Raw genomic sequence first — 18,233 nt, 5'->3', positions numbered from 1 at the left:
CCATGTTCTCTCTTTGGACCTGTTCTCTGCACAGTTTTGCTCCCAGGTGTGTCTGCTGGGCTGCTCTCCAGCCTCTCATCCCCCAGACTGTGTCCAGCCCTGCCCAGGTGCAGGTTCCAGCACTGCTGCTGTTGGATCTCACTCAGGCTGTGCCTGCCCAGCTCCCTGTGAGGCCCTTGGGGCTCCACAGCCCCTTCAGGTCACTGTTGTTGGCAAACCTGCTTAATGGATGGTAAATTCCTGGATTTGGAGCATTTGTAAAAACATTCAAGAGCACCAGCCCTCAGACAGAGCCCTGTGTAACCCCACTGGTGACTGTCCTTTGTCCCTGCCCTGGAAAATCCAGTTCCATGGCAATAATGGGATTTTCTCCTCTTTCTCCCTGGATTTGGAGGGGTCTCCTTTCATTCCAGCCTCATCCCAGCTTTGCTGCCATATCCAGCCACCCAAATAATGGGATTTTTGGATCTTCCTGCACATCTGGATGTTCCAGCCCCTTCCCCACCATCCCTGGAAATTCTGGGAAAACCAGGCTGGATATAGGGAAAGCCATTTGGGGCCATTCCTGATGTGACCCCATTTGCTGGAATCCTTTGAGCTTGACCTGGCAGTGCCTCTCACCCATGCCAAGGATGGAGCTGTGTGAAAGACAGCTCATCCAAGAGAGTGTGGGAGATGGTGCTAAAGCTTTGCTAAAACCCCAACCCACCCCATCCACTGCCTTCCCAAAGATGGCTGACACAGAGCTGGGAGGAGGGGATATCTCAAAGGGTCGTGTGGCCCTTCAGAGGGACCTCACAGGGACAGAGGAATCTTCTGGAATCCAGAGCAGGCTCCTCCAGCTAGGGAGGAACAACCCCAGGTACCAGGCTCTGTGGAGAAGAGTGACACTGACTGCTCCTGACCAGCCCAGGAGGGTCCTGGAGGGGTGAGGAGAGGATCCTGCCCCTGTGCCCAGCCTGTGAGGCACAGCTGGGATGCTGTGTCAGGACAGGAGGGACATGGAGCTCCTGGAACAGGCCTGGTGGGGCTGTGAGGATGCTGAAGGGCCTGGAGCATCTCCTGGTGAGGAAAGGCTGAGGGAGCTGGGGCTGCTCAGCCTGTGAGGAGCCCCAGCTGAGAGGGACCCTCAGCCCTGGGTGTCCCTGGATGTACCTGGGTGCAAGGAGGGCTCAGAGCAGGGCCCAGGCTCTGCTCCAGGGCACCAGAGCCACGGGCAGGGACTGAGCCCAGCAAGTCCCAAATGAACACAAAAAACTTCCTTGTACAGTGGCACAGGCTGCCCAGAGAGGGAGTGGAGTGTGTTACTAGAGATGTTTCAGAGCTGTCTGGACTGGCCCTGCCTGAGCCAGCAACTGGGACCAGGTGAGCCAGGTGGGCCCTTCCAGCTGAATCATTGTGTGACTCTGGGCAATCAGTGCCTCTCCAAATGGGAATGAAGCAGATGGAGCAGGAATTCCCTCTGTGAGCCCACCCTGGCTGTGACTGCTGCCTGCATTGTCTCTCAAGGGGTTTTCAGCAATTCCCTAAATAACCTCCAGGATTTCAACACTGAAGTGGGACTGACAGGCTTGTAGGTTGTAGGGTCTTCTTCCTTAAATCTGCTTGAGAACTGCGACATTTATCACCTTCCACTCAACAGAGGCTGTCCAGACTCCCCAAACCCTGAAAAACTATGGAGAAGTGGCAGGGTGACACCAGCAGTGCCCTGGGGTGGAGCAGTTTTATAAATACTCCAAATCCAGGAATCTCATCGTGTCCCGAACAGGTTCAGGGGCTGCTGTGAGTCTGCCATCGTCCAGCACAGGCCTGCAGCCTTATCCATGAGAGCCCCTATTTAAATATATCAGATTATTCTGTTATCCCTTATCGTTACATTCCCTACGTCGCAAATCATTCTATGGAAGAAACCTCGGCTTCTTTAAGGGACACGAGGGGCAGGACGAACGCAGCTTCCTGGAGGCTTCACGCCATTGATTCCTATGAGGCTTCACAAACGCTGCTGTGTGAGCGAAGCGGGCTCGGGCAGCCTCTGCGCGCGCTCCCTCAGGGGCCGCCGCCATCTCCCCGCCCCAGCCTCCGCCGCGCGCGGGCCGCCGGGACGGGGCGGTGCCGGCGCCGGGGATTGGCCCGCCGCGATCACGTGGCGAGGGGCAGCGGTCCGCGAGCTTTTCCCGCGAGGTGTGGCCGCGCCGGCGGCCGCTGATTGGTCGCGGTGCGAGGCGTGGCCGCTGGAGCGGTCGCTGATTGGCCGTGGCGCGCGCGGCCCGGCGCGAGGGCAGCACCGCCCACGTGACGCGGGCGCGGGGCCGGAGCGGGCCCGGAGCGGCGGCTGAGGCGGCGGTGAGTGAGGGCGGGCCCGGCACCGGCACCGCGGCCTCGGACCGCCCCTCTGCTCCCTCCGGCGGAGCTGCCTCCCCGGGCCCCGCTCGGCCCCCGTCCCAGAGACAGCGGTGAGCGGGCCTCCGTGCAGCGGGACATCGCGCGGCCGGAGCGCAGCCCGGGCCCGGGAGGTGCAGCCCCGGCCCGAGAGGTGCAGCCCGGCCCGGTGTTCGTGCCCAGGGCTCCCGGGCCGCGTCAGAGCGAGTGTGGCGGGCTGGTTTTGTTACCCGCAGCTGGATTTCCTTCAGCCCTTACCCATGGAGCGGTGTGGTGCGAGGAGAGAGAGCCGCGATGGAGCTGGAGGGATGGCGAGGAACTGCCGGTGCTGGAGGGAGCACTGCTACAAGGCTTGACTTCTTTCTTTCTCTCCTTTTTCTCTCTAATGATTGCAGCGAGCGCTCGCAGCACGGCCCTTTGTCACTTCCCGGGAAAACTCCGAAAGCAAAGCCCTCGTTCCGCTGCCAGCATCCTCCGTTACCCGCGCTGAAACCCCACAGACCTTTCCTAATGCCATGGGGACGATGCCGTGAGGCCTGGTAAGGCTCGGCCATAGCCATGACAGAGCCGCACCGGGTGTCGTTCACCACTCTGCACGGGCCCCTGAGCAGCAGCTTCCTCAAGAGGTCTCGCAAGGACGAGGCGGAGCAGCCCCCGGAGGCGGAGCCGGCGGCCACGGCCGTGCGCATCACCCTGACCCTCTTCGAGCCCGACCACAAACGCTGCCCCGAGTTCTTCTACCCCGATCTCCTCAAGAGCTGCCGGGGGAAAGTTAAAGGGAGTTCTTCAGGTGATAAGGTGAGTGTCCCTGGGGGATCTGTGCGGATCTGTGCTGCAGCTGAACGTCTCAAGGGCTGTCTCAGTTGTGAGAGCTGGGTCTGTGTTTGCTGCGAGGAGGGAGGAGGGTGGGTGAACATTGACCCACAGGCTGGGGTGCTTGTTGTCAGGCCATGCTGGGGCACTCCTTTGCCCTGCTGAAATGTGGTGTTGTGCTGTGGCAGGTGTGGGATGTGATGCTCATTCAGTGGATCTAAAGTGAGTTTTGGTACCTGGGCAGCAGGTAGTGAGTGATAAGGAGCTGTTTTCCAAAGGGGACATGAATGAAAACTCCTGTAGCATCTAAAGTTTGAGTTAGGAGTGTTTATCTGTGAAAAGAAACTTACTGGATTCTGTTTCTTTTACTGTTTGCCTTCAGGACTGTTAGCAGTCAGTTGATGTTTTATGCCATTTAATTTTTGGTAGTGTTTTCTGGGGTTTGTGAGAAGCAGAGGCAGGTACAAAACGAGCTGGGAAAGCACCCAAACCACAGGGACACTCTCAGAATCCCAGCATAGTTTGGCTTAGAAAGGGCCTTAAAGCTCATCTCATCCCACCCCTGCCATGGCAGGGACACTTCCCACTGTCCCAGGTCACTCCAAGCCCTGCCCAGCCTGGCCTTGGGCACTGCCAGGGATGCAGGGGCAGCCACAGCTGCTCTGGGCACCCTGTGCCAGGGCCTGCCCACCCTCACAGGGAACAATTCCTCATTCCCAATATCCCATCCATCTCTGCCCTCTGGCAGTGGGAGCCATTCCCTGTGTCCTGTCCCTCCATCCCTTGTCCCCAGTCCCTCTGCAGCTCTCCTGGAGCCCCTTCAGGCCCTGGCAGGGGCTCTGAGGTGTCCCTGGAGCTTCTCCTCTCCAGGTGAGCACCCCCAGCTCTGCCAGCCTGGCTCCAGAGGGGCTCCAGCCCTTGGGGTGTCTCCATGGGCTCCCCTGGACTCTCTCCAGCAGCTCCAGGTCCTGCTGCTGTTGTTCCCCAGATCTGGGGGCAGCTCTGCAGGTGGGGTCTCACCTGAGGGGGCAGAATCCCCCCCTCCTGCTGCCCATAGCAGGGCTCAGCCCAGCACAGGGGGGTCTCTGGGTGCTTCCAGCCAGGGCAGGTCCAGCTGTCACCTTCCAGCCCCCCAAATCCCTTCATCTCCCAGCCTGCACTGATCCCACAGGTTCCAGGTGCTCCAGCATTTGGCTTGGTTGAACTTTGTGAGGTTCCCATGGTCCCAGCCCTCCAGCCTGCCCAGGTCCCTCTGGATGCCCTCCCACCCCTCAGGTGTGTCAGCCACCCCACACAGCTGGGTGGCATCCCCAGGCATGCTGAGAGTGCCCTGATCTCACTGTCCCTGGCACTGATGTTGATCAGCACTGTCCTAAAGGTTGCTTTATCTGAGCTTCTGCCCAGCTGCTCCATTCAGGATGGGTTTAATTCCTGCAGTTTTGGTGGCACTGTGACAGGATTGACTGTCATTGTTTTACCCCCTTTGTTTCTGCAGAAGAAAGACCCAACTGATCCCTTCAATGATGAGGAAAAGGAAAGGCACAAAGTGGAGGCTCTTGCTAGGAAGTTTGAAGAAAAATATGTAAGTGTTGTTTTTTTTTAAATTATGTTGTGTTGTTTTTTTAAATTATGTTCTTTGGGCTGGGCAGTGCTGTTCAGGTCTCAGGCAGTGCTTTTAATGCTCACTGGCTCTCAAGTTCCTGTTCTCCCCCAGTCCTTTATCCTGGCTGCCATGTGCTGCTTTTTATGTTCTTTTTCTGTCTCAGGGCTGCAAAAATAGTTCAGATTCATTCTTAAATCAGATGAGTCTGATTAAAGCAAATTACATGAACTAAAGTGAGCTGCAAATCACTTGCTGTGATTGATAAAACTGAGTTTTCCTTAAGCAAAAATGGATTCCTAGGCCTTGTTGCTGTGGCAGAGTGGAATGTTCAGAGTGTGAGCCTGGGGCTGTGATGAGGACAGTGCTGCATGGATCTCTCTTACCTGTCCTTTCTGTTCTTCCTTTTGCATTATTTCTTTGGTGGCACTAAAACCACACTGTGGTTTTTTATACCCTTTGGCACTTTGGGGCAGCAAGTTGTGTTGTTTTGTGGCACAGATTTGGCCCGTGGGTCCCCCTGGCACACTCTGTGTGTGTTTGATGCCTGCAGCACCGAGTCTGAACCTGCTGGAGCACTTGGGGAAGAGCAAGCCCTATGGAAGAGAGCCCTGACAGGATTGTTGGAGGGATGCAGACCCAGTTCAGTGTGGAGTCTGGCTGGAAGTTTTTCATTTGGCTGCACTGTTTTGTTTCTCTATGACAAGGCTTAAAACTGGATTTACCCCACCCTGGGAGTGCAGTGTGATGGGAGCCAGCCCTGCTTTGCTTCTGCTGTAGCTTTTGTGTCCTGGAGCCCTGTGTCAGAGTATCTGTGGGGTGCTGGGATGGAGAAGTGATCCCAGTGTCCGTGTTTGTTGTTCAGGGTGGCAAGAGGCGCAGGAAGGACCGGATCCAGGATCTGATTGATATGGGCTATGGCTACGATGAGTCCGACTCCTTCATCGACAACTCGGAGGCTGTGAGTGCAGGGGCTGGGGGTGCTGGGGCTGGGAGTGCCTAAAGGGGGCTGAGGGGAGGCTGAACCTGCTCTGGGACTGAGCCACGAGGCTGCCAGGGCCAGGGAGGGAGAGCTCTGGGGCAGGGGGTGAGCTCTGTGAGAGGGGCAGCTGTGTGGCAGGAGGTGCTGGTGGGCATCCAGAGTGTTCCTGGGGGAGCACAACCTTCTCGTGACCAGGGACAGGACTTGGGGGCATGGCTGGAGCTGAGCCAGGGAGCTTTAGGTGGGATATCAGGAAAAGGTTCTTCCCCTTTCAAGGAACAGCTTTCTCAGAGCCACAGCACCAAGCCTGTGTGAGCTCCAGAGCATTTGGACAACACTCTCAGGGATTGGGATTGTTGGGTTGTCTGTGCAGGGCCAGGAGCTGGACTCAATCTAATGGGTCCCTTCCAGCTCAGCATGTTTTGTGATTCCCTGGATCCCACTGCATCCTCCAAGCAGCTGAGCTGTGGAATGAAGTAAGCAGGTCCCAGTGGCAATGAAGTGTTGTCTGTTCTTTGCAGTATGATGAGCTGGTTCCTGCCTCTCTCACCACCAAGTATGGAGGGTTCTACATCAACTCAGGCACGCTGCAGTTCCGGCAGGCCTCTGAGTCTGAGGATGACTATGTCAAAGAGAAGAAGAAGAAGTGTCCCAAGGTCAGGAAGGAGCTTTCTCAATGATCCCCTCTGTTACAGCTCAGAGCTTGCTGCATGAAAGTGTGTTAACATCCAGAGTGGGAGAGATTTATGACTTGGCGTGGACAGGATAGGGATAGGCACATGAAATCCCATTGTATCCTAAAATTTCTGAGTAAAATGAAGCATGTCTGGCATGGATAAGACTCTGGTGGGGTTACCTGGTTCCCAGAGCAGAGGTGGCAGCAGCTCCCTGTCACCCTGGAAGTCACAGCATTATGGGAGTGGTGTCAAATGCTGAAGGCAACACATGCCAGAGCCATGGAGAGGGATGTAGGGGGTTGGGTTGATGATCCTGTGTTTTCACATGCCTGGGAGAGGCCCCAGAGTGGCTCTGGGAGTGCTGGTGATGTTGTGGGAAACTCTTTGGTTGTGACTTGTTTTTAAACCCTCTGCAGAAGCGGAAGTTGAAAGATGGGGGTGAAAAAATAAAGAAGAAGAAGAAGGATGATTCTTATGACAAGGAAAAGAAATCAAAGAAGTCCAAGTTTCCAAAAGCTGGGTAAGGAGGGGAGGAGGCAATTCTTGCTGCTCAGCACCTTGTTCCAGGGTTCCAGGTGGCTGCAGTAGGAACCTGTTGCAGTGTGGGGTGGCTTCAATGCACATTGCAAACACCAGCAAGAAAACCCCTGTTGCTTCCCACGGTGGAAAAAGGGAAGGAGCACAGCTCCAGAGCAGCAGTGTGTGAGCATGGAGGGGCACAGCTGGCTGCAGGAGTGGTGTTGTTTTTGGAGCTCTGTTTAATGGGAGTAGATCTGGAGAGGAGAGGCAAAGATAACAACTGTTAGGATGAAGCTGTGGGAGGAAAGGCAGGTGGGAAGGGCTTGGGGCTGCCAGGAGGGAGAGGTTACAAGGCAGGCTGTGTCACTGCTCTCTCTGGGCAGTCCTTTGTACTCCTGCCCAAAGTATTTCTTGGATGAGTGCTCAGCTCTTTTATAGCTTTTGGGCTGTAAAATGGAATGATTTTTCTTTTTGTTCTGAGTCCTCTTGTGCTGTAGCTCTGTCCATGCTTTGATCTGCCTGGCCTGTCTCTTTCAGTATCTATATCTGTTGCTTTTCATTAATTTCCTGTATTTTCCTCCTAAGTTTTTTTCCTTCTACCTTTAACTATTCTTTGTAATTTATTTTTTCCTGCATGGATCTGCTTTTGGGCAGCAGCAGCCCATGTGTCTGACATGGTATCAGTGTGTGATTCCTTCAAAGTGAGCAAGGAAAGGAATTTGCTCTCCTGGTTTTAACACAGCAGAAAGCTTCACACTAACTCTGTCCTGCCTCAGAGTTCCTCTGTACTAATTGTGCATTTCCCAACCTTCCTTGCTGGAATAACAATAATTTTTATGTAGCTAAGTGAAAGCAGAGCTCTGTGGAGGTCGTTTAGGCCCTAGCACCTCTCTGCAGTGAGTCAGGACAGACTTCTCTGAGCTGAGAAGAGCAGCCAGAACCCTGAGACTTTTAGAAGCTGTAAAATACTTTTGCTGCTGTAGTTGGTTAAGGAGCTAAGCCTTTTCAGGGAGTTGTGCCTGAAGTGAACTGGGGAAAAGGGACCCTGTCTGCTCCTTGGTCTTGTATTCAGTTCCCTTTCCCCCTCTACCCTTTGTTTTCAGCTTCACAGCATTAAATGCAAGTAAGGAGAAGAAGAAGAAGAAATACTCTGGAGCTCTCAGTGTCAAGGAGATGCTGAAGAAGTTCCAGAAGGAGAAGGATGCTCAGAAGAAGAAAGATGAAGAGCAGAAAGCGGTGCCCCCTTCCCCAGCAGACCCTGCAGGCCCAAGGGAGGCAGAGGCCATGGCTGACCCTCTGCTGTCCCTCTTTGGGCACGCCAGTGACAGTGACCTGCTGCAGGCAGCCTCAGCCATGGACTCCCTGAGCGAGCTGGACCTGGAGCGGCTGCTCAGCGAGTCCCCCGAGGGCAGCCCCTGCCCTGAGCTGGAGGATGGCAGCGAGCCTGCCTTGGAGCAGGAGTTCAAGCAGCCCCCATCCCTCCCCGAGGGGCTGCCTGCCCCCCTGGAGAAAAGGATCAAAGAACTGGCTCAGGTACAGCAGCTCCTGGGGACACTGGGGCTGGCGGGGACACAGCTCTGCTGGGAGGGTGACAGGAGGGTGTGACAGGAGGGTGTCTGTGTGTGTCTGTGTGTGTGTGTGACAGGAGGGTGTCTGTGTGTGTGTGTGTGACAGGAGGGTGTCTGTGTGTGTGTGACAGGAGGGTGTCTGTGTGTGTGTGACAGGAGGGTGTCTGTGTGTGTGTGTGACACAGGAGGGTGTGTGTGTGTGACACAGGAGGGTGTCTGTGTGTGACAGGAGGGCACAGCTCTGTGTGTGTGACAGGAGGGCACAGCTCTGCTGCCTGTGTGTGACAGTGACAGGAGTGCACAGCTCTCTGTGTGTGTGTGACAGGAGGGCACAGCTCTGTGTGTGTGACAGGAGGGCACAGCTCTGCTGCCTGTGTGTGACAGTGACAGGAGGGCACAGCTCTGTGTTTGTGTGTGACAGGAGGGCACAGCTCTGTGTGTGTGTGTGACAGTGACAGGAGGGCACAGCTCTGTGTGTGTGTGACAGTGACAGGAGGGCACAGCTCTGTGTGTGACAGGAGGGCACAGCTCTGTGTGTGTGTGACAGTGACAGGAGGGCACAGCTCTGTGTGTGACAGGAGGGCACAGCTCTGCTGGCTCTGTGTGTGTGACAGGAGGGCACAGCTCCACTGGCTGTGTGTGGCAGCACACAGGGACAGAGCACACTCCAGTGGGAGTTTCCCAGATCACTGGAATCACACCTTTGTGTCACTCAGTTTCCTCTAAGTGATTTTCTTGAAGGCCCAGATGTGAAGTGATGTCCAAGTGCTGGATCTTGTCAGGTGCTGAATGTGACACTTGAGATCACAGCTGGCCAGGATTCCTTCTTTACCCCTCTTGGAAAAGTATGGACCTGGTGCAAGCAGTAATTTCCAAAGTCAGTTTGACATGAATGGACTGAAATGTGAATTACTGAGCCTGGGGTTCTGGTTTGGGTTGGGATGGAGATAATTTTCTCCAGAGTGGCTGTTTTGGGGCAGTTTTGAGTTGTGCTGTACAGAGAGCTGATATCCCAGGGATGTTTTGTTGTTGAGCAGGGAGTGCTCACCCAGTGCCAAGGCCTCTGGTGCTCCCACCCCAGGCTGCCAGTGAGGGGCAGGAGGAGCTGGGAGGGGACAGCCAGGACAGGGATTCCAACAGGGATATCCCAGACAGGGGAGTCATGCTCAGCAGATAAAACTGGGGGAAAAGGAGGAGGGGATGTTTGTAGTGATGGCATTTGTTTCCCACATGAAACATGTGGTGGATGGAGCCCTGCTGTCCTGGGGATGGCTCAACACTGCCTGTCCATGGGGAGTGAGGAATGAATTCCTTGTTTTCTTTGCTTGCATGGCTTTTGCTTTCCCTGTTACACTGCCTTGTCTCATTCCATGGGTTTTCTCACTTTCACCTCTGTGATTTCCTGCCCCATCCCACCTGGGTGAGGGAGCAGCAGCTGTGAGGGGCTGAGTTGCAGGCTGGGGTTAAACCATGACAAGGACAAATGCCACCATAAGGTTTTCAATGTGCTGTGCTGGTCAGGACACTGAAGGGGTGCACAGTGTGTGTAAAATAAGAAGGTGCAGCTGGAAAGCACTGGCACAGTTGTGCACTGGGAGAAGGCCTGGAAAGCCCTGTAGATGGGGCTTGAGGATTTGCTAGAACCATTTCCATGTCACAGGCAGAGCCTTTGCTGAAGCTTGGGTACCACTGGAGCTGCACCAATTTGGCAAATTGAGTCCCTCAGCCATTTTTAACATCTGGTTGTTGGGGTCCCATTAGGGAGGAATGGATTCTTTGCTTCTTTTCTGCCAGGGCCAGGATTAAATGACCAGACAGTGTTTCTTGTCAGACTCAGATGTTTATTAGTTCTTATCTATGTCACAGTCTCACAAGCTGTGAGTTTTACAGTGCTTTTCTCTAACAAGGTAGAAAATGGCTATGTATCTCTCTCTATAAGGCCTTTTAAGGCTAAACTGTCCTATTAGGAAATTACACCAAAATTATTTTTACTTTTAACCCAATGACCAACCACCTGTGCCCACAATGTGGACTTTTTATCTAATTACACAAAACCACCCAAACCCATGGAAGAAGATGAAGAAGGAGCAGCCTCTGCCCTAAAACCTCCATCTTGCTTTATATATATTACTATATTCTAAAACATTAAACTCTAAGTTTTCCACCACATATTACACACTTCTGTTCAAATTCCACACCCACAATCCCAGTTCTGTCATTCCATTCTGGAAGCTTCTCCACAGCCTCAGGTCAGTGCAGTGTTCTCCTGGGGGTCAGTGCCTGGCAGCACAGAAAGTCTGAAATTCTCAGTGACCAGGGTTCCAGCAAAGGAGTGAAATATATTGATGTCTAGAAGGATGATCTTCTGTCTTTTCACCAGTAGCTCCTCCTGCAGGTGGGCTCCTTCTCCATAGTGTGATGTGCTTTGGGAAGCTCCAGTCTAATTTGGAGAAGGAAAACACTGGGTGCTCGTCAGGGATCTCTTCCTGGCCTGTCACAGTGTGCTGTCAGCCTTGTGGTGTGAGGGCTGTCACCATCAGCCTGTCAGCAAGCGCTGGGAGGTTTTGTTCCTGCTGCTGGTGTGGTTTTAAACATTGGTTTTAAGTCCTAAACATGCCCTTGGAGCTCTGTGGTGGTTCTGCCTCCTGGGGCACTTCAGTGCAGAGCACCTCTTGCTGAAGTGAGGGATGCTGAGTAACTCCTGTCACTGAAGATAAGCTGCTCTCAGAGAACTGTTCTGCTGAGTTGTGCACTGGGAGTGAGCAGATGGGAGGGGAGGAGGAGCTGAAGCAAGTATTGCCACAGCTGATAAAGATAATGGGCTCTTGGTGGATGTTTCTGTTTCAGAGAGCACCAAAACAGCTGTTTGTGGCTCTATCTGAGTTAAAGGAGAATATTTTGGAAGTTCCATGGTATCAGGTTAATTGTTATGGTGTTGTGAAACAGTTTAATAGCAGAGTCCCCACTGGTTTCCCTGCTTAGATTTTCCTGCTGCTGTGTCTCTTGTGGCTGGATTGTGGGTGTTAAGAGAAGAAAGAAACTGAAATTGTGGGTCAGGGCTGTGGGACATGAGCTCAGGTGGCACTGAAGAGGTGCTGGACCTCTGCCTGAGAGCCAGATCTCTATCCCAGAGGTGGGAGCATCTCCTGAGCTAAATGGAGCCTCCAGGCATTTCCTTTCTCCTTGAACTGCTTTGACTTTAACCCTCTCCTTCCTGAGTAATTTTCCTGTTTAGGATTCTCCTTAGCATTGACTCTTGTCCTTTGACATCACCTGCTGCTGGCAGGGAGGAATGTTCACCCTCTGGGCATCAATTAATTGCTTGCCTGCCTCAACTTTGGAGTGATAAATAATGGGATTTCAAAATCCTCTCCTGGTCTGCTTCCCTGTGCAAGGAATCACTAACTCGTGGTGCTGCCTTGTGCCAAATCCCAGCTTTGTTTATATCCCCACTCAGAAAAAGCTGAAAGCTCTTGGCAATTTGCTTCTACCTCATTCATCTCTTGGAATTATTTTCCTGCTGGACATATTTTTCATGGGTGTGATGGTTTTGGGCAGCACTTTGTGAGCTGCAGTCATAGCTCTGGAAGCTTCCTGAACTGGACTTTTTTTTTTGTTTCCATGGTGTTGACTGGGAGTAACACATCCCCTGTGGCTGTGACTCTTCTCTCTTGGTGTCTTGGCTTAGTTTCCAGATGGATCTAGTAAACCTGGTGATAAGTCTCCTCAACCTTCCTTAGATGTGATTAGTTTGAGCTTCCCTGGTCCAGGGACAAGCTCTGAGCTCATATTCCTCCATTTACTGAGAAGATAAAACCATGCTTGAAGCTGTTGTTGCAAGTTTGCCAGAGAAGTCACCTCCTTTGTCCTAGGAAACACTCCAGAGTGGTGATTCCAATCTGGAGAGGAGAATCCAGGCTGGGAAGGTCACCAGGTGTTACCAGGTCAGGCAGGGACCTGAGCAGGGGAGGTTCACACTTCTGCTGTGTTTTGCAGAGATAATCAAAACTCTACAACTTTTGTGAAAGTTGTAAAGTTGGTATGTTTATTACAGCGCTGGATGCATGTGGGAATTGTTTTTTTAAAATGATATGTGTACTTCTGGGAACTTCAGGGTTTTTTTTATCTTTTTTTCAGATACATATGTATACAATTTTACAATAGGTTCATACATATTCATTTTTATGAATTTCGCGTGACATTTGCTGCTAGTTCTTTATCAGAAAGAATTCTTAAGTCAGGTTGACTTGCTCTCACAGCAGTTTCTCTGTATCTTTCTATCCCTTTCTGTCTCTCCTTTTATCTCTGTCTTTCATTGAAGCAGTTTCTCTGAGCTTAGGATTTTTGCAGTCAGGCTAAATAGCTATGTTTTCTAACTACAGACTCAACTCAAAAATGTACATTTCACTTAAATCAAAGTGGATTTATACTTTGGAAAAATTTTACTTTGCTTTAGCTGTGGCAGAGTTTGTGTAATAAAGCTGTGCCTTGTTTTGCAGTAGTTCTGGGGTGGTTTTGAAGACACCTGGTTGCTTGTGCCAGCTGTGAAGTGCTGATGATTTGTAACACAAATTTGCTGACTTCCAGGCTGCCAGAGCTGCTGAGGGAGAAGGCAAGCAGAGATTCTTCACTCAGGACATCAACAACATCATCCTGGAGTAAGTGCTGCCAGCAGAGAGCTGTGGGAAAGGAGAGCATTAAGGAGAGCATTAGGCAGAGCATTTTTGGTAAATCCAGGAGCAGGTTCAGCAGGAATTGTGGGGTTGTCCTTGTACAGGTCTTCCAGGCAGAACATGCCCAGAATAACATGAAAGTCTCCTATAAATGGCAAATGGCTTTCAGTTGAAATATGATGAGCTAGGAGAGTGTTGGAGGGAATGTACCCAGGCCTCCTGTTCTCAGGATGCTGCCTGATATTTTTGTGCCTAAATTTGGTCAATTGACCTGTGAGTTTAGCCTGATGCAAGTAAATCTCTCCCTGTGAGAGATGTCAGGTGTGTTTTTGCTACTTAACTTGCATGCTATGTAGTATTGTTTGTAACTGGGATAAGGCTGCTGTGTTCAACTGGTTCTCTGGGAAAACTGGAGGAATTCCATTCCTGCTCTGTGTTTTGAGGCCCAAATTACAGAGTGCCAGTGTTGCTCAGGCAGCTGCAGATAATGGCTTCATTCTTCTGCCAGAGCCTGGACAGGGCTGATGAATGCACAGGGTTTTGTGATCAGTGCAATTACACTGACACCCAGGCTTTAATTTCATTAAGGTTTATCCAGGCACTTGCAGGGAACTGCCAAGGGGAGTTTGGGACTCTATTTCCCTCTCATTTCCAGGGCTGATTATCACCTTCCAGCATTCCAGTGCTGGCTGCACAAACAGTCCTTGCCTGGTGGTGAACTGATCACTTCAGCCTCGCTCAGAGGAGATTTAGACAGATTTGTACAATTTTGCTGCACAATTTGGAACAGGGGAACCCCAGACATGAATATAGATTGAGAGAAGAATTTGGGCTGTTGGAGAGATGCCCCAAGGGCTGGAGCCCCTCTGCTCTGGAGCCAGGCTGGCAGAGCTGGGGGTGCTCACCTGGAGAGGAGAAGCTCCAGGGACACCTCAGAGCCCCTGCCAGGGCCTGAAGGGGCTCCAGGAGAGCTGGAGAGGGACTGGGGACAAGGGATGGAGGGACAGGACACAGGGAATGGCTCCCACTGCCAGAGGGCAGGGATGGATGGGATATTGGGAATTGGGAATTGTTCCCTGTGAGGGTGGGCAGGCCCTGGCACAGGGTGCCCAGAGCAGCTGTGGCTGCTCCTGGATCCCTGGCAGTGCCCAAGGCCAGGCTGGGCAGGGCTGGGAGCAGCCTGGGACAGTGGGAGGTGTCCCTGCCATGGCAGGGGAGGAACAAGATGAACTTTAAGGTTCCTTCCAATTCAAAGCATTCTGTGACTTTAATAATGGTGATGCTGAATCACTTGATACTTTTTACACTTTCTGATACTGAGAGATGGCTTAAAAAGCCAGGCTCCTAATTTCTGTTTGATTGTGCAATAGGTTTGGGTTTGGCACATGCTGTCTCTCTCATCTGCTCACTTGGAAGTTGAAACCCAAGGGATAAAGTTTGATTTTGTGTTGTCCTGAATTCCACTGCCACAGCACCTGATACAACCAGTGTGCACTTCCCATTTTATTGCCTGATCCTCCTGCCTGCAGGTGCCAGGGGGAGCAGATGAGACTGCAGACTGCCACCTGTTCCTTCTCCAGCAGATTCAAAGCACAGCTTGGGATAAAATCTGTTGATTCTAGAATCCTTCTAGAAAGTTCTCTAGAAGAGAACTTTCATGCAGTTTACTTTGTCCTTCATCCCTCTGTCCCTGTTGGGGAAGATGAAAAGGAAAGCCTTATAAATATGATTGCCTGGCAAAAGATTTTGAGAATATAGAAACTATAAGTGAGATTGAAATGAAAGCAAGCTTTGAGATACCTCAGTTACTGAACAACTGGAAAACAATGGTGTGGCTGGCTGAAGGTAATCCCCTTTTGATGGAACAACACCCTCTGTTTGCAGACAGGCCCAAGGGTCAGAGCAGACCCCACTAGCTTGGCAGAAGGGGCCCAAAGAGGAGTTTATAGGGTTTAAAAAGTAACACAGTATGGAAATGTAATGATTCTTATAGGCTGTATGGAAATGCTGTAGGATTTGTATCTTGTACTAGATTGGTTAGTGAGAATGAGAATATTCAACACAGAAGAAGATTTATTGTATTGCAATGGGAATCTTGCTCTCTTACCCTCTTGCTCTCTCACCCTCTCATCCTCTCTACCCTCTCTTCTCTCAGCCTGCTCTGAGCTGTGTTTGGCAGCTCCCAGCAGGGCCCTGCCCCCAGGCCCTTTGCAATAAACCCCAAGTTCCTGACCTGGCTGCAGAGATCTCTGTCTCTGTCCTCACCGTCCTACCCCTGACACTCCTACATGTCCCTGCCTCCCAGTCCCCTCAGGGTGGCCCTGGTGGCTCAGGGCTGGCTGGCAGTCCTGCTAAGGCTGTGTTTTTGTCCCCAGCATCGAGCTGCAGACGCGGGAGCTCAGCAGCCAGGTGCGCTCGGGGGTCTACGCCCACCTGGCCGCCTTCTTCCCCTGCAGCAAGGACACGCTGCTGAAGAGGGCCCGCAGGCTCTACCTCTACGAGCAGGTGAGGAGGTGCCACCAGGCCTGGGGATGGTGGCCCTGCTTGGGGGTGGTGGCCTTGCTGGGCACAGTGTGGCTGTTGCTGTCCCCAAACCCCGTGTCCTCCATGGAGCACCAGCCCAGCACGGTGGCTGGGTGGGGACTGGAGCTGGCTGGAGTTTGGTGTCCCAGCCATGGGAACGTTTTGGGGTGTTCTGTATGGCAGCAGCTCCCTGGCCACAGAGAGAAACACACAGCTTTCCTTTTGGAGTCTCTGTGGCTGAGATGACCCCGAGGTGTTGGAAAGTCTCTTTTTCCCAGCCCAGAGATCAAAGGGAGAGTCAGGATTCTTCAGCTCTGATTTTCAAGGTTTATTCTCTGTTATCTATCATTCTATCTAACATTCTTTTATTTGTTATCTATCTATTTATTTGTTATTCTATTTATTTGTTATTCTATTTATTTATTATCTATCTAACATTCTTTCTCTGACCTGCTGAGATCTGTCTGGCAGGTCAGTCCATGGCACACTGACCACCCTCAGGACAGTGTTATCTTTTTATGCTAAAAACTACCTGTACTTTATTTATAATAATGTTCAAATACCTATCACCTATGTTAGACAGTGTGTTTCTACTCTAAACCAATCCAAAAATGCCACCATCACCCAGAAGATGGAGGCTAAGAAGAAGAAAGAAGAAGGGCAAGGAACACCCAAATTCCTCTGTCTTGGCTTCTGAACCCCTATTCTAAAAACCTCAACGTTTTACTTTTTCACCCTCTGACAAAGTAACTGTCATTCTACTTAAACTTTTGTGGCTTGTAAACCTTCACATAAAGTTGGTAATTTTCTCCATGGGTTAAAATCAAAGCCACAGGTGTCTTTGGCTTCATGCTAAGGTCTCTGAGCCCCCTCCCAGGGGCTCGAGCCATCCAGGGCAGCCAGAGGGATGTCCTAGGTTCTGACACTTTCCCAGGCATCGTTCTTGGAAAAATCTGTGAGAAGATCAGAGAAAAAAATGAGAAACAATTCTTAACTTGCTGCACCTGGTATTGTGAACATGTGGAATGTGTAACGCAGATTTGTTTACCAAAGGATGATTTGTTAATTAACTAATGATGACAATGTTTTAATTAAAGAACTAATCAATTCCTCCTGTGGTGAACTAAGGTATAAAAGTATAAGTTTCTTAATACAGATTATTGCTCAGGCTTCTGTAAATTCATGGAGTCTGTGTGAGTTACCAGGCAGTCGTGGCTGTTGTGCTGACAGCTCTGTGCCCGCTGCAGGGTGGGCGCCTGAAGGAGCCTCTGCAGAAGCTGAAGGAAGCCATTGGAAGGGCCATGCCAGAGCAGGTGGCCAAGTACCAGGAGGAATGCCAAGCCCATACTCAGGCCAAGTTTGCCAAGTAAGCTCCTCATTTGCTCATTCCCCCCTCTGTGGCTTTTCCCAGCAGGCTCCCTGTGCCCTGGGCTGCTCTCCTCTTTGCCACCTCTTTTTGTTCCGTGGGTTACATTTGCTCATGGGCATTGTTTAAGCTGTGTGTGTTCTTTGTGCTGTCTGTGGCCATGCCAGCTACAGCAGCACTGATGGGACAGAGCTTGGCTGAAGGGTTTTGCATGTGCAGACATGTCCTTGGGAACATGGCAGCCTGGGAACAGTCAGGCTGCATTAGTCCCATCATCTCTGTTACAAAATATGGGGAGACTTCTTAACCTTCAGCCCATAGCTCAGCTTGCACCCTAAGCCAGAGATTGCTGATACTGAGACCTCTGTCCAGTGCTGTTCAGAGATACTTAATCTGCAGTATTAAGTAGATTAAGTATCTACTTGTACCTGCAGGATGATCACTTCCACCTTTTCTGTCTCCATTTTAGGATGCTGGAAGAGGAAAAAGACAAAGAACAGCGAGTTTGTTCTGATGATGATGAGGATGAAGAGAAGGGAGGGAAGCGTGTCGCGGGCCCTCGGAAGAAATTCCAGTGGAATGATGAAATCAGGTTTGAATAACTCAGATATTAAGCAAATTCATGACCTGTCTTACTCTTTGCAGTTGGCAGTGAAGCATTTTGGAGTCTGTGTTTTGTTTACAAAGCACCTGTAGGAGCAGTCAGCGTGGAGGTTCGTGGTGTTGGTTGTGGAAGCCATTTCTGCATTTATTGCATCTCACCCTGAAGCTGATTTCAGGCCCAGGCTAACCCTGAGAGAAGTGCTGAGAGCCTCTGTGCAGAGTCCAAAAGAGAGAGTCAGATCTTTGGGAGCAGAAGGAATTCAGCTGAATTGCTGGCATCCTACAGCCCAGACTTTGACACGCCCAGGTTCTGGTTCTGGAAGCAGTTGAAGCTGTTGGGTTCTGCTGCCCCTGGAGTTGGGGCTGACAGAAAAGGGAGTGCTGAGAACAGGGGAGAGTGACAAAGGGTAAAAGGAAAATCAGTCCTGCTGTCTTTTTCTTCTTATTCTGGAACAGATTTGTGCTGCTGATCCATGTAGGACACAGCCAGCTGTGCTTCCTTGCAGAGAGGTTCAGTTCTGTGGTTGTTA

At 51.5% G+C, this 18,233-nt stretch overlaps 1 protein-coding gene across 2 annotated transcripts in view; it reads left to right on the top strand.

The window, feature by feature from the left end:
• The first annotated feature begins 2,659 nt into the window (after positions 1–2,659).
• Positions 2,660–18,233, top strand: part of UBN1 (ubinuclein 1) — a 28,620-nt gene continuing 13,046 nt past the window's right edge. For both annotated transcript variants that reach the window (XM_058815861.1, XM_058815860.1), the window contains exons 1-10: positions 2,660–3,177; positions 4,688–4,774; positions 5,658–5,753; positions 6,296–6,430; positions 6,868–6,971; positions 8,074–8,503; positions 13,126–13,196; positions 15,587–15,716; positions 16,982–17,100; positions 17,570–17,692. In XM_058815861.1, the coding sequence (XP_058671844.1) occupies positions 2,938–3,177; positions 4,688–4,774; positions 5,658–5,753; positions 6,296–6,430; positions 6,868–6,971; positions 8,074–8,503; positions 13,126–13,196; positions 15,587–15,716; positions 16,982–17,100; positions 17,570–17,692 (1,535 nt within the window). In that variant the 5' untranslated portion in view covers positions 2,660–2,937. The remainder of the gene's footprint in view (positions 3,178–4,687; positions 4,775–5,657; positions 5,754–6,295; positions 6,431–6,867; positions 6,972–8,073; positions 8,504–13,125; positions 13,197–15,586; positions 15,717–16,981; positions 17,101–17,569; positions 17,693–18,233) is intronic.

The sequence above is a fragment of the Ammospiza caudacuta genome, chromosome 17 (genome assembly GCF_027887145.1).
Source record: "Ammospiza caudacuta isolate bAmmCau1 chromosome 17, bAmmCau1.pri, whole genome shotgun sequence".
In the NCBI taxonomy this organism is placed as follows: domain Eukaryota; kingdom Metazoa; phylum Chordata; class Aves; order Passeriformes; family Passerellidae; genus Ammospiza; species Ammospiza caudacuta.
The sequence above is the reverse complement of the archived record's forward strand: the minus strand, read 5'-3'. Positions and strand labels throughout refer to the sequence as shown.